Raw genomic sequence first — 15,079 nt, forward strand, 5'->3', positions numbered from 1 at the left:
GAGCTCCTACACCAAGAGGCTTAATCGAAATCCTCAATCTGTTGAGGCCAGTAGAGAGCACTGTGTGATTAGTCACAGAGCAGTGTGTCTGACTGCAAGTGAATGACTCCAATCTGTCATGATCACATCTAGCGGTGCAGCTGTTCATTGGAACATTGGAAGTTGTTTTCACTTAAAAAAAAAATTAAACCACTTTTAGTGGCTAAAACAAGCACATCCTCATTAGCTGTGATAAAATTAAATAAAAAGCAGCTCTACAAGCTCATAGTTTATATGCCTTTGATTCAGACACAACTATACTCCAAAGATAGCAAGGTTATATGTTTAACCAATATGATATCTACTAATTGGCTGAACAAGGCACATGCAAACAAGCTAGACACAAGAGCACGCTACAGAGCTTCTGTTTTTCCACCAGCCTTTTTTTTTTACCTTCCAACTTGTCAATGTTTCTACCACAAGGTGGCGGTATATTAATACAAATTGAAGTGTATGCTGGCTCACTGCCACTGCAGGTAACCGCCTCTGCAATCAGCAGCCAAGCTGTGCAAGGATTGTGATTGCCCTTTTCTTTCCGAAATCAAACGCAACTTTATCAGCTCCCTTCCAGGCTCAGTCCAAATCCAGCCCTCAGATGAGAGTGTTGTAACTCCCCACTGGGCCTTTGGTAGTGACCTTGCTGGGTCTTAGGCCCAGGCCAGACCCATCTTTTATTATAGCTTTGGGGGAACTAACACTGTGGGAAAATGGCCTGCGACATGGTCCGTACCTGAATGGAATTCTTATCTGTGTAGGTTTTCTGAGAAGGGGGAAAAAGAGACACATTTTTGGCAGTGCCTATGAGATTAGGCTGTACATGATTTGACTGTCCTATGAACAAGCTAGCAGGATTAGGTTCACGGTGATGATGATAGCAGGTTTAAGGGTAGGCAAAATAAATGCTTGCTGAGATTGCTGATCTTTTCCTCTTTTGCCCATTTCTTCTTCTCGATTCAATCCATATATAGCATTAAACTGTGTCACTATTTAATTTTTGCTTTCATTTCTTATCTTTAATATAAAATGGCAAAAAATAACCGATCTCCAAGCTCAACGGCTGAACTTTTGTGCTAACAGCGCCTTGCAGCGTACCTTGTGACATGTTGTGAGCTTGTAGATCTGCTATTTTCACTGAAATGGTTTCAGTAAGTGTGTTCAGTGATGTGACTTAGCTGTGTATCACTCCCATGGAAAGGACATCATTAATTATGCACGGGGGTGACTCATCAAAGGTGCATAGAGTAATAGTATGCATATACCTTACAAAGACAGACTAGGTGTAGTGCCATTTGCAAACGCACTGATAAATGATTACTGGTTACTGTCTTGTCCAAAATTATACTGCGATTACAATAAGTGGTGATTGCTATGATTTAACCACTCTTTAGAAATGCAGCCCTGGCCCGGGCGGCTGGCGTAGCCGTCTGGGCACCTTGGCTGGTAATCCAGTCTGGCAGTGTGCCGTGGGTTCGACTCCCGATCCCGACGGCCTTTACTGCGTGTCACCCCCCGGCCCCCACCTCTCTCCCCATTTCCTGTGAGCCTAGTACTGTATACCTATCCCTCTTTAAAAAAATTAATAAAATAAAGGCGAAAGCCACAAAAAGTTATAAAAAGAAATGCAGCCCTGGGCTGAAAGTCAGCAGTCAATGCATACCAGCAGCACACCAGGGATGCTAAAGGTAGTGCCGAGAACTCTGTTAAATGAAAATGTATGTCTCCTCTACAGTGGGATCCTGTTCAATGTCGAGGGTAGGATAGAGATTCAAAGATGCATTGTTTTTTTCTATTATCATTTCCCCCTCCTTTTTTCTCCCAATGTTGTCATTCTGACAATGCTCAATCTCCCTTTGACTGTAGTTCATCGTCATGCTGAGCCCTACTGGGAGGGTCTAGACAGACATTTGCCCCCTCCGATACACATTAATTCAATAGCTGCTTCTTTTCATGTTGACAGTGACCGAATTATATTTATGGAAATTCTAGCTTCAGACATTTATGCTATTCCAAATTGTTTATAATAAGCAAAAGCCTTACAGTATGTGACTACTCTTCATATACTATATGTAAGGGGGGGAAAGATATTTGCTGCATTTTAAACCCATACCATCTTGTAATTGTGTATACATGATTAGTTCACAATATTCTAAGCACATTTCAGCATTCTCAAGAATTCCTCCCTTCAGCTGACTTCCGTTCTCAAAAACACTGGTATTTGAGGTTCCACTCGACTGCAGCTCACATCCTTTTTATTATATATTTCTTCCATCATCATAACATGACCTTTGCTGTACAGCAGGTTCTGACTGCTGTCCTCCTCCCAAATAGATCATCACACAAGCCAGACCGAGGCCGTATGTGATTAGCCAGCAGTACCCAGGCAGGGCTTGTCTGTCTCTGTGTACACGGTTTCATTACTATTACCCACCTTCTGCACCACACGCTGCCTCAGGCCTTGCATCAGTCTCCTGGTCCCAGTAACAGCCTTTACAAATGGTTCTCTTCAATGGACATGGTAAAGGACAGTTGAGCAAAACATGAGCATGAGAAGAATTGCAGTGAAGTGTCTACCACGCACAGTTGAACAGTGACTGAAGAATCAGTCCGTCAATGTTTTATCTCTAAATTATATATATATATATATATAGTGAAATGGTTTTCCTTCAACATAGAAAAATCACACTTGTGTGAAGTGAATGGCGCTGTTATCATCCTACACCATCGCACATCACATTCCGTGCTCAGCCAATCAAATCATCACTATGTGGTACACAGAAACACACACAGCTGGCCAATCAAATGTGGTACACACTCGAACTCAAAAAGAAGCCTGCCAAGGGTATCATTGAATGCTTCATTAAGTATAACGATGCCCGTTGGGCACCAGCCTACTTGGGAATTCGAGAATAAGGCAATTTGGAAATGGATGCCCCACCCGGTTATGCAATGCCCGTGGCACCCATTGTCAGTGTACCCGTCTGTTTGAGTCAGGTCTGTGTCCCTTTTATGCCCATATATGGAGTTCCGTGTCAGGCATGCCGATGATGCCGACATATTATTACAATAGCGTACTCCATATATGGCGATTTCCGGTTTTACCATAAATCCGCCTATCCGACCGACTCGACAGCACTCCTTCGGTCGTCTGTGATTTGCACACTGAATTTTAATTTCGAAGTCCGTCAATCGGGCGGTTCTCGAGATACCTTAGACAGCAGAGACTGTATCAAGTGTCAGACGTGGCCCTATCGATCCAGTGCTTGGAGGGTACTAAGGACATGATGGAAATCTGCTCTGATATTGACACTGAGTACAAGGTTAATTTGCATTGAAAAAATGCTATGTCCTTCATGCAAAGACTGTAATGACTTTCCGTATTCCTCCCACTGCAAGTGGTGCTGCTTGTACATTGGAAAGCAATAACTGCATAACATTCTCTTGCTAGTTAGAAATAGTATAAGAAAACAGACTGTAATGACAGAATGCCTGGTCACATCATTAGAAAACGTTGCACATACATTCTGTACGTTGAATGTGTTTATTTGTTTTCAGACGAGACGAAACCAACTTTTGAGACTGCTAGTCATACATTTCTTTTAAGTCTTTGGGTCAATGAATTAGCATTTCAAATGGTTTTAATTGGCTCATTACCATAAATGCAAAAATCTTTTTGCAATTTTAATAAGGCCTAAGAGGAATTGCGAAGCGGAGTGCTTTTTCAAAATGCTTTGCCGCCAATAATAAATACCTTGATGAAACTGAAATCTGGCTCCGAAGAGCAGAGGATCTTAACCCATTCTGGGTGGGAACCCCTTTTGGTGTTTTAAACATTGTTATAATTTAGCTATTTTAAAATAGCAGATCTACAAGCTCATAGCGCGCCACCGAGTGGCGAGCTACGAGCTTGTAGGTCTGCTATTTCTTTAAAATCGTGAAAATATTTATTTCAGAAAACTGGAGGATTTAGAAGATTTTTTTTAAATTTTGAGGTCAGGCCTGAATGGGTTAAAACAAATGCCTTTTTCAAAGCTTCATGTGAGGTCATCAGCCTCGGGGCTTACTCATGTCCGTTCTGAGCTGATGGGGAAACTTCACTCCTCTCAAAAGGACTTCTGAGGGCCATAACAACAGAGAGCCGTGGATGGGGTTTCCATAGCAACTCGAGTCATCCCAGGAAAGGAAAGCTCCCTTGTGGGGTTTGGTGGCGTGGCGGCATGATGCGTCACTGGTACACGGGAACAGGCCTCATTAGGGGGGCCTGGAGCCAAGCTGCAGAGGTAATTACATAGCCAGGGTGTGATATTCCAATCTCTCTTGTCTCATCCCACCGAACATATATTGCTTCTGTCTCGATTCACATTGCTACTGCCTCACGCAATCAATAAGCTATCTTGTTTCCTTTTGTCTGTCTTACAATCCCTGTATCACACAATCCTTAAACCTGGCTTTAATAGTGAAAGCTGTGTGACACAAAGGAGGGGCCTGCCTTTGTTCAGCTTCTTGGCTGGGATAAAGTTGTATTGATTGGACATTATTCATTTTGTTATAGTCTCCTAAATCTTGAGATCTGCAGTACCGGCATCATTTTTCATTTTTGGCTGCCTGACCCCATACGCTAAATTGCAAATTCCTCCTTTAAAATGTTCTTAGACCCAAAATATGGGACATACTGTACACAAATGGGCAGGGAGTCGGGACTGGGGGTGTCGCATAACACTTCTCTGGCGCCAAAGGATTGTCTTCATTATGAAAATGGATCCAACAGGTTCACAATAGAGATCTTTGAGAACACTGATCCTTAAAACCCAAGGATTTAACTGGCATATGGAAGTCCTGTACCCCTATACCCCCCTATGTGTTTACTGTTTACCCTTGGTTTGATGGAGATTCATGGCCACATGGATCAGATGTTTGAAGCTGAATTTGAATTAATTCAGCTTTAAACACTAGTAATTCTATTATTGGAAATAATTTAAATTAGGCTAAATTAAAGGCATGTCATAGTCCTATGAAGTTGGGCCTGTACAAAACAACGGGTTGTATTATCGAGGAAGCGATCTGTTTGGTTGAAAGAGCCTTCTAGCCGTACTTAAACATAAAAATCAGCTGGGTTGCTAGGCTAGCGAGTTTCTTGGGACATTTGTGGTTGTAGTGGCTACATCTGTCATTAAAAAAAATGTTTTTTTAGCAAATATAGTAGTAGCGAATTAGTTTTAAGAGTAACTGTTGTATAATTGCAATATTACACTCGAGGGTGTTCTTTACCGTCATTAATGCACTACTGCGCTGCTTTTCGGAACTCGCCTGCAGCATCGCAGGTGTCCATTAATGATGGTAAAGAACACCCTCTTGTGTGATATTGCTTAATTAGGATCCCTCAACAGCATCCAGAAACAACTAGTTAAGATAGACATAGACATGGTTGTGGATGCTAGTGAACCTGAGCGTAGAGACGCTGCGTGTAAGTAAAGCCACTGTTTTAAAGTCTACTTGAAGAGCCACATGCATAACCCATGCATGAATAATATTTCCTAACCCGCCCCGCTATTGTTCCTATGAGGGGAGCCCACTCCACTCCTTTATGCTCTCAGCTGACCCTGCACAGATTGTGACCTCAAATGCTGTTGCTACTTTATCTAATAACTGCACTGCACCTAACATGGGAGACATTACATGCCCTTTAGCTGCTCCTTCTGGGACAATGGTACCTTAACCCATAGAGCTACTGAAAATTAAATATAACTATGCTAGTATGCTTTAACAATGCAGCTTGAAATGAACTCCCTTTCTGTTAATTCGATAAACAATTCATGTTTCCTTATCTGGAGAGGTTTTATTGTCTGTTTATAGACGTTTGACCTACTGTCTATCGCTTTGTTTAGTTTCCTGCTTATACCAGTAATATATGAAGTGTTTTTAGACCCAAGAGAGACTGTAGACATACTTGACAGGTCTGTGGGTTAGTAAACATGTCATCAGTGATTATGTTCTTTGTTTGGTGAGCTAAGTACATGCACTCATGAGAGTGTGTCTTGGGTTCAGATCTGGTGCGTAACCAATGCCATGCCTAATCTCTCTCTCTCTCTCTCGTCATTCACCACCGGGGGGGGGGGACTACTATTATTATTATTATTTTATTTTGTTCTAATTTAAATGGATTAATTTTAGTTTCATTTCCTTAGTCCAGAAATTAAAATGGCGTGTGGTACAGTAAGACATTAAAGCTAAAAGGATAACGCAAAAAGTCATGGGGACATGTTTCTATTGTGGAAAGATATTTGGAGTATTGAATGTAGACTACAAGTATTTATTTTGCATAAATCTGATTAAACGCCAGCTTCTCCAGCCATGGAAGCCATGTTTGCAGTTGGGAAGTTGGTAACTGGTAGCGGAAATGGGGAGGATAGTTTGTAACTTTGCGTGCGTTACACCCACCCGGGAGATTCCTCACTGTTAGGTGAAAAGAAGCAGCTGGCGACTTCATGTGTATTGGTGGAGACAAGTAGTTGTCAGTGGTTCCCAAATAATAATTTGAGGTGTGCCTCGAAATATATATATTTTTTTTCAGTACTTGCAGTTTATCGTAAAAAAGAATGTATTTGTATAATGTGATGCAAACATTCATTCATTGTACATTCTTTCTACAAAAAAACTATTTAGTCTTTAAAAAGAAAAGACACTCATTTCTCAATACAAATGCATTTTTTTAACTTTTTAAAAAATATTTAAATTTGAACTACTTTTCAACCCAACATCTCTGTTTTGGGCAGTTATAGGCGAAAAAAAAAGTTACATTTCAATTTAATTTATGTTCTTAAAAATGGTGTTGAGATTTTGACTTGACCTTTAGTGTGCTTATGGGCACAAAGTATGAAACCACTGGTCTACACCAAGGGGCCAGTGAGGCTATTCAACGTTGAAGCTCTCCTCCCTAGTGGTAGGAGGAGGGACTACAGGCGGACCCGTGGATTCATGACCGGGAAACCCCGTGCAGCTGGGCTTTAACATTGAGCGCTCGGTTGCACTTCCGCATTTGACCACCAAAATTTGGTGGTCAAATGCGGAAGTAGACGTTCTGAGACGGTACTTCCGGCAGTTTTCCGGGTGCTTCAAAACGCCACTGAGCAACTTCCACTGACATGAATAGCTGGGGGGGCGGAGCTTCGCGCCAGTTCAGTCTCTATCCTTTTATATACTCTATGGTCAACACCCCCCACAGGCCAACTGTAGGGCAGTGACGAAGACATGCACACGTGGGGAAAATTGAGAAGTGCAGATCAACTCAGTTGTGAGAAAAGAGGTGAAAAAATATTAATAAAATGTGAGGTGGATTCAGCTGTATTTTTCCCATACTGTAGGTTGAGATGACCAGCTGGTCAGTGATGTGTGATCAGATTTGTATTTGTCGCTAAGCAACAGCTCAGAAGTCTGCACCCAGACCACACTCTGCAACCATAGACATATGCGTTTTTTACCTTAAAGGTATATTCAGTGATTTGACTTAATTCAAATATCACTTATTTTTTCTTTTTTTCTGGATAATCCTCCCTACTATAGAGTGTGCTGACCATAAGGAAATCCTCCCTGTCCCCAGTGAGCCCCTGGGGTCAAAAAACCCTAGTTTCAGTTTTGGTGGCGGGTGGCAAAACCTTCATCCAATCAGGATGAGAGGGGCCTTCCTCCAATCATGATCGAGTGGGGGCGGGCCTTGGTGCACATGCTGTTGGCCTGTTGCACTTCCCCCCACTGTAGAGCGTGCATGTGCACATTTTGTTACCGGGGCGGACTGGGTGGTTTTCCAAATCACCCAAATCACTGAATGCTCCTTTAAGATGAAGACCTATATCCATTCGTCACTGGAGAAACAAAGGGTGCTGGCCTTACGTTAGATCTCTCCTTCAATCGCACAAACATTTTTTTGTTTACATCTGTTCTAGATGATGTGAAAAGTGAGTCCATGGAGTGTTGTTGTCATATTTTTACTGCATCGAGGAGAACCGGCATAAGGTCCCGCCTACCGTTTATTAAAGGACCAGCGCCCTATATATTTTTTTCTGATATTACCAGTGGTTAATATAGTATACACGTTATCAACAGAATTCAGCAAAAAACGGCTAGTGTGGAACTCTCCTTTAAGTCTGTATCCTACCATAAATGCGCCACGTCTCTGCGTGTGTGTCTGCGTGTGTGTCTGCGTGCATTCGTGTGTTTGTGTGTTTAAGGTTGTAATGCATGTAACTCGAGAACCGTTTGCCCCACCGACTTCACATTCGACTCACGCGTTCCACACCCCCACAGGGAGTGCAGTGCCCGGTATCGAGTCGGTCAGACCCACGGTTCTCCAGAATCACCACAAAATGCTCTGCCAGTGGGCCTAATCAGCCTAAGTCCCCTCACCTGTGCAATTCCCAGCCTCTGCCTCAGCCAATTGATTGCCATGGCAACCCCACACCTGCAAATTGATTACTTAACCAGTATACTTCAGTCAGTTTGCACTCTTCAGGCACAGGCAGACACACACACAGGCAGGCAGACAGAGTAGAGATCTCCATATACAGTATGGGCACAAAAGGGACACAGACAGATAGTTAAAACGGGTGCTATGACAAGTTTATTGGTATTATTAGGTTCCCAAGTTGCATCGTTCTCAAGTAGGCCGGTGGCCAACGGGCACGTACAGGTCTAGTGTGTGTTAAGCAAGGCACGGTACAGATATGACTCTAGTACAATGCACATTTTTAGCCTTTTAATCTTTCAATTTAGAGTGTCCCAATTTGTTTTATCCCCTTTTTTCCCCACAATTTAGTTGTTATGCCAATTGATTCCTCCCCACACACATTTTTGTGCAGTCACTGCTGTTGTATCCTGACTCACCTGCCAGTGAGGAGTCCCCACCGGGAGGACGTAGGGCCTTCGTCCTACTCCTTCTGCCCAACACTCCCTGCCGGCGGGTGCCGCCCCAGCCTGTACCAATATATCACCCTCCCCGCCCGGTTTCCCTCCCCTGAACACGGGCCAAATGTGTTTGCATAGATGGCCAACAAAACCAGATGCACCATGGTGGATTCAAACGCGCAACCTCCGTGGTGGGGGGGAAGGGACTTTACCACTTGAGCGCCCAGCATATTTCTTCATTAATTTCGTTTTTTTGATAGTTCAATTCTGTCGCTTATTTGTCTTATCCTAATTTGGTGGCACAATGAGCTCTCTGGGGAGTCGGGGACTGAGAACTTCAAAGGAACTGCAAGTCCACATTAAAAGCTACCCTCCTCTTTTATAGCTCCTGCTCTTATCAGGCTGATTGCACCTCAGAAACATCCTAATTAATCTTCCCTATAGAAATGTCCAAATGGAAAAGGGAATGCCTCATCGGAAGGTCTCTGCTGTCTTATGAGGAGGGTCCGCCCTTTGTGCCAAATACATGTGGAAGCACATGCTTACTGGCTGGCCTACTTTCATTTTTCCACAATAATTAAATATAACAAGCTGTTTGGAGCAGTGGAATGAAGAAGCTTTTTATAGCCAAGTTGCAAGATGTGCCATTATGTGCTTTTCATCCTTCTCAAAAGGTGTCAGTGATGATAACTTCAACTTGCATTATGATAGAACATTAGACTAGTGGCAAGATTGAGAGTAGGCAGTGCTGTCAGTTTACGCATTCGGTAAAGGGTTGGAGGAGGAGGCCAACAATTTACTGGCAGTTTCTTAATATTTGAAGGTCAATTCCCAGTGCTTACTGCAATTTGCTATAATGAATGGATTCTATATAGGACCACATTGGAAACAAGTCTTTTTGTGTTATCCTTTTAGCCCGATTGTATGAACTTTTAGCCCAATTGTATTCAGTCAATCAATCAATACCGGGCAGCTCATTAGACTGGCATAGCCAGAGCAATTGGCAAATGTAAATTAGTCTGGAACCTCATGGGTACCTTGGGCCTCCCACAGGCTGTTGGGAAAACGGTGGAGATGGAATTGTTACGAGTCCTCCGATTTAAGTGTTATCTGGACTGAACAGGATGCTGCTGGCAGCGGGGCTCAGTGTGATTTATCTTCCTTTTGGGCTTTGTGCTGATGGGTGATGGGTTTGCGCCACAGGTGAACAGCAATAGATGAAATTACCTGCGGACATGAGAGAATTTCTTATTGTAGTATACGGTAGTGTGTTTTTGGCATCTAAAGCTTAACCCTTTGATTCTTTTTGCAATTTCCAAATTGCAAAACACTGAGATTGTCTATCTTTGGGGTAATATAAAGCTTTTTAAGATAAAGTGATCTTCAGAACCGTAATTGCCCGTGTCCCCTAGGGTAGGTACCCTCACAAAAAACATGCAGTAATCCTGGTCTCTAAACTGCCTCCCCCTGGCCAGCCGGGGCGCCTGATGGAGGGGAAAGGAACTGGTTGGAATAACGTGTTCCTTCCACGCGCTACGTCCAACCAGGGAAACTCCCCCCTGGCAGGTGTAAAGGAGCAACTTGGACACTCAGGCATGAAGGAAGCATGAGTTCAAGTCCGTTGCTCTCCCCATGTCCCTCATATATGGGGACTAGGTTGGCGGAGGGTGTGTAGAGCCCAGGATCACATTAGATATTTGCCACAGGGGTGAAAAATGGGTTACAAAATCGTGGGATAAAAAATATTTTTGAGTGGTGTAAACCACTCCTACAACTGGCTTTTGTGTGCAGAAAAAAATGAGCATGGTTGCTATGTTCAAAATAATTTCTGACGTAATTAAATCACACCCGGGTGAACTGGATGACCGTAGCAACCATGCTCATTTTTTCTGCACAAAAAAAGCCAGTTGTGAAATCACATCCGGGTGTGATTTCATTACGTCAGACATTACGTCAGACCACAGCTGTTCATGCTATATAAAACCTTACACCACTCAGTTCACACGGGTGTGATTTTTAAAAAGAAGAACCGTAATTGCCACTTGTCCACTAGTGTAATTTGATGATTCAGTCGATCATAGATGTCCTTACTGTACTTCAATTCAATTTACAATTCCTCCTATCCAGAGTGACGAATGCAAAATCAGAGTAAATGCATTAGTAGAGTGCAAAGAGAACACTATAGGAGAACACCATAGTGCTTCAAAGAAACTAGGATACCAGGTGAAGTGAACATCAAACCTACCATCTGTCTAAAAAAAACATGGTATCTAAATAACTTTCAAGCAAAACAAATCAAAATAAGTAAATATCATGATCTGAAGTAACCAACATAGATATCTGCAGTACAAGAAGCACTTAGTATTATTATAAAAGTACACAAACGGTATACTTGCAGTTTATCGTAAAAGAGAATGTATTTAATGTCTCTGGTGATGCAAACATGCATTCATTGTACATTCTTTCTACAAAAAAACCTATTTAGTCTTTAAAAAGAAAAGACACTATATAGCATTTCAGCTTTTGAGAGAACAGATGTGGTTCATATTTCGTATAAGCTTTGGTTATTGAATAATTTATATGTGTCTCCCGGGCAACTTCCATTCCCTGACACTTTCGACAAACAAGTTTCTACTGTGTTGCACAATGGCCTTCTTTTGATGTCTCCGATAATTCATTTGCAGATCTAGAAGTAGAGAACCGAATGTACGCATTAACCACTTAAACCCTATATACTTATACGTTGACCTGGTTCCCCCCAGGTTTTTCCCTCGACACAAAATGTCACCATAGATCTGCTGTTTTCATTGAATATTTGCCTGATATTCCCAGATATGGGACGTTAGGCCTCATGTATAAATGGTAAATGGTGCATTTATATAGCTTTACATAGATTGTGCATTACATTCACCCATTCACACACACATTCATACACCGATTGCGGCGGAAGCCATGCAAGGTACCAACCATCACATCGGGAGCAATGTGGGGTTCAGTGTCTTGCCCAAGGACACTTCGACATGTAGACAGGAGGAGCCGGGATTCAAACCGCCGACCTATGGATCATTGGACGACCTGCTCTACCTCTTGAGCCACAGTCATGTATTTAATGCGATGTTCTGCTTTGGGCTTTCAGGTGCAGAAGACGTGGTGATGGCGTTCTCACGGTCAGAGACGGAGGACCGGCGACAGTGACCATGTGCCCTACCGCCGCCACCACCACCCCTCCAAACCCCACCGGTGGGCCGCAACAACCCAAACTCCACAAGTACAACACTGTTGAGCTCAGGAGAGGAGGCGAGGGGCACCCAAACCGGATGGAAGAGGGAGAGGGAAGAGACAGCAGAGGGGGTGGGGGCTCACCTCGCTCTCCCCCAAACTTCTTCCTTCCCTGCCTCCTCCTCATAAATGCTGGCGTAGCGTTTCCTGGGATGCACTCAAGTGGTCTACCACGGGTTGGAGCCTTGGGTAACAAGGCACAGTATGAAAATACTCACCTATTGTGTGGATGAATTTGTACAATGTTTGGGTTATCTTTTGTTTTGCTTAGCTTTGGTTATTTTTTTGTTAAAAAGGGGTGGGGAAGTCTTTTAGACAGTGTTATATTATTCTCTGTTTTTGGTCACTTACAATTTGACCTACAAGCAACTGTTTTAAGTGAGAGAAACATCTTTTTTTGTGGTCATGGATTTTGGTGAGTGTTTTGATTGATGAGCTTGTGGGAAGAGGTTTTTTTCCCCTCCCTTTTTTCATTTGTGCTTACTTTGCAGAGCTGAAATGTTAGTTCTTGAGTTCACCGTTGTGTGTAATGGCTTTCAAATTCTGTCACATTAATTTGCTCTATGCTGCTTGAATTGTATTTTATTTTATTTTATTGTATTTTTATTTTAGCTGTTGAAAGTGCAACTCGGCTTTCCCCCAGAGGGAAAAAAAGCATAAGAATTAAATACACTAGCATACACACAGAAACATTAAGCACAGGTGCTCACATTCTCTCCCCAAGCGAATAAGGTTTTTGGGTTTATTGTGAAATGTATAGCCTTTTTTTATTGTACAGACACCAGGGACAATAGAATACTGATTTGATTGTGCCAATTGTATTCCTTTTTTTTAATCTGTAAGATAAATTTAACATGGTTATGAAAGGTGTTTTAAAGAGTGGAAAGCTGTAGATCTAATTTATTATTGAATTGATTCAATCCCTAAAACATACCATATCAACAAGGAAGACATGTAGATAAATTATCATTTTAAAGCATACATACAGTATGAGCACACCGTTAAGCATTATAGCAAAAGGTTGCTCTTGATTCCACACTAGAGTAAGCCTTTACGTTTAAACTCTAATTAGCCCAACAGAGCTGAAAAAACAAATGATGATAAAAAAAAATACATTGGGCCAAACCTAAGAACTATGTGCTAACTCAGACTTTATTGTAAATCATGTGTCTTCAATGTTTTTTTTGCAACAACAAAAAATACAACTTAACATGTAGCACAAGGATTTTATGTTTTGTTCTGTGCAACAACCTTGTAAGGGAAATGCAGTGTTCTGGCAATGCATCTCCATTAATCTGTGTGCTCAAATCAAAATGTATCTGTTTTGTGTTAATTGACTCGACTGGAATACTCCATTTAATACTTTTGTTTGTTAAAAACCCAACTTGTTTTTTCTAGTGACATGCTCAATATTTAATGTGTTTTAAGTACATTTTGTTAACTTGTATAACTTAAGTAATTGTAACTTAATGTTTTGAAGCCAAGCATGTCTGCCTTGTGGTTTACAATGTTGATTTAAGTGGATCTATGTAAGATCTTAAAAGCCTCGCCACAATGACCATCGCTTGTACATTCTGATATTTGTGGAAGCTACTTGCTCTTTTAAATCATTTTAGGTAAGGAGAAACAAATCATCTGATATGGATAAACATTATCCATTATACCATGTTAATGGCAATAACCTCTGAATGTCCTCAGCGATCATGGCAATGTACTATCATGGCCATTCGGTTGGTCAGCATCTGCCTATGACAAAGACATTTGTCTTTTCATGTTTACTTTTTTTTTTTTTTTTTTTTTACATTTCTTAATTTGTCTATGCATTTTATTTTGTCAACTCAAACGTGTCTTATACTGTATACTCTATACCATGTGTGTGTGAGTGTGTGAGTGTGTGAGTGTGCACGAGAGAAAAAATGGGAGGAAGTTAATCAAGTTTTGGATGAGGAAGGGAGAGGCAGGAGGAGAAAGTGTTTGTGTGTGTGTGTGTTGTGTCTGAGCGTGTTGGCGTGTTGGCGGGGGGGTTAAATTCCCAGCATGCTGTTCAGTTCGGCTAGAAATGTGTACTGTGATGGCCTGACTTTACCTGTAGTTGTCTTTTGAATTATTTTACATTGTCTGTATCTCAGTTGTCTTCTCCGTTGACATCGATTAGTTGGTTATGTATGGCTGCTGACCATGTCTTGACTCAATGCTTCCAAATCCTATACCAACTGAAACATTAAAGAAATTTAAAACTGCGTTAATGGCTTCATTTAATTTATTATACTACATCTACAATAATTGAAAATGACAGGTAGCTAAAGCAGCAACAGGCTACACAACTAAGCCAGTCAAAAGTAACCCCAAATTGATTTGTATTAAACTATGGAACTCCAATTTGAACAGATTTAGTACATTATTCTGTCTACTGTAGCTGCAGTGAGGGAAACCTGTCATCTGATTAGTCATTCCTTATACGGTGCATTCTCATTTGATTACCTTCCAGTTGGTGAAATTAACCACTTTTTCATAGGATAGCACCCCTCAAAAAAGAAAAGAGGAAAAAAAAATCACTACACAGTTGAAATTTAGTGTAGGTCTTTTTGTTTTTGAGGGCTCACGGCTACAACACTTGAAGATTTTGATAAGATAATTTGGAAAGGGGGCCTCTGTTTAATCATTATCAAAATCTATTAGATGGAAATGTGGTTTGTACATGTGAGCACTGTACAGGTAGGCCTATGTAGCATGCTATTTTTGATTTAAAGAACAACCTGATAGCCTAGCTCTGGTCCATAGCTCTAATGCGTTCAACGCAGAACGCATTAGAGCTATGGACCAGAGCTACTGATAGCCTAACATGGGAGATAGGCCTCATGGTAGT

At 41.7% G+C, this 15,079-nt stretch overlaps 2 protein-coding genes across 3 annotated transcripts in view; both read left to right on the forward strand.

Moving 5' to 3' along the window:
* Window positions 1-14,454, forward strand: part of ctnnbip1 (catenin, beta interacting protein 1) — a 31,766-nt gene extending 17,312 nt beyond the window's left edge. For both annotated transcript variants that reach the window (XM_079518207.1, XM_079518206.1), the window contains exon 4: window positions 12,071-14,454. In XM_079518207.1, coding sequence (XP_079374333.1) covers window positions 12,071-12,129 — 59 coding nt within the window. In that variant the 3' untranslated portion in view covers window positions 12,130-14,454. The remainder of the gene's footprint in view (window positions 1-12,070) is intronic.
* Window positions 1-15,079, forward strand: part of clstn1 (calsyntenin 1) — a 324,752-nt gene that overhangs the window by 225,313 nt on the left and 84,360 nt on the right. The gene's annotated exons all lie outside the window — the stretch shown is intronic.

Source organism: Electrona antarctica, assembly GCF_951216825.1.
Source record: "Electrona antarctica genome assembly, chromosome: 2".
NCBI lineage: Eukaryota > Metazoa > Chordata > Actinopteri > Myctophiformes > Myctophidae > Electrona > Electrona antarctica.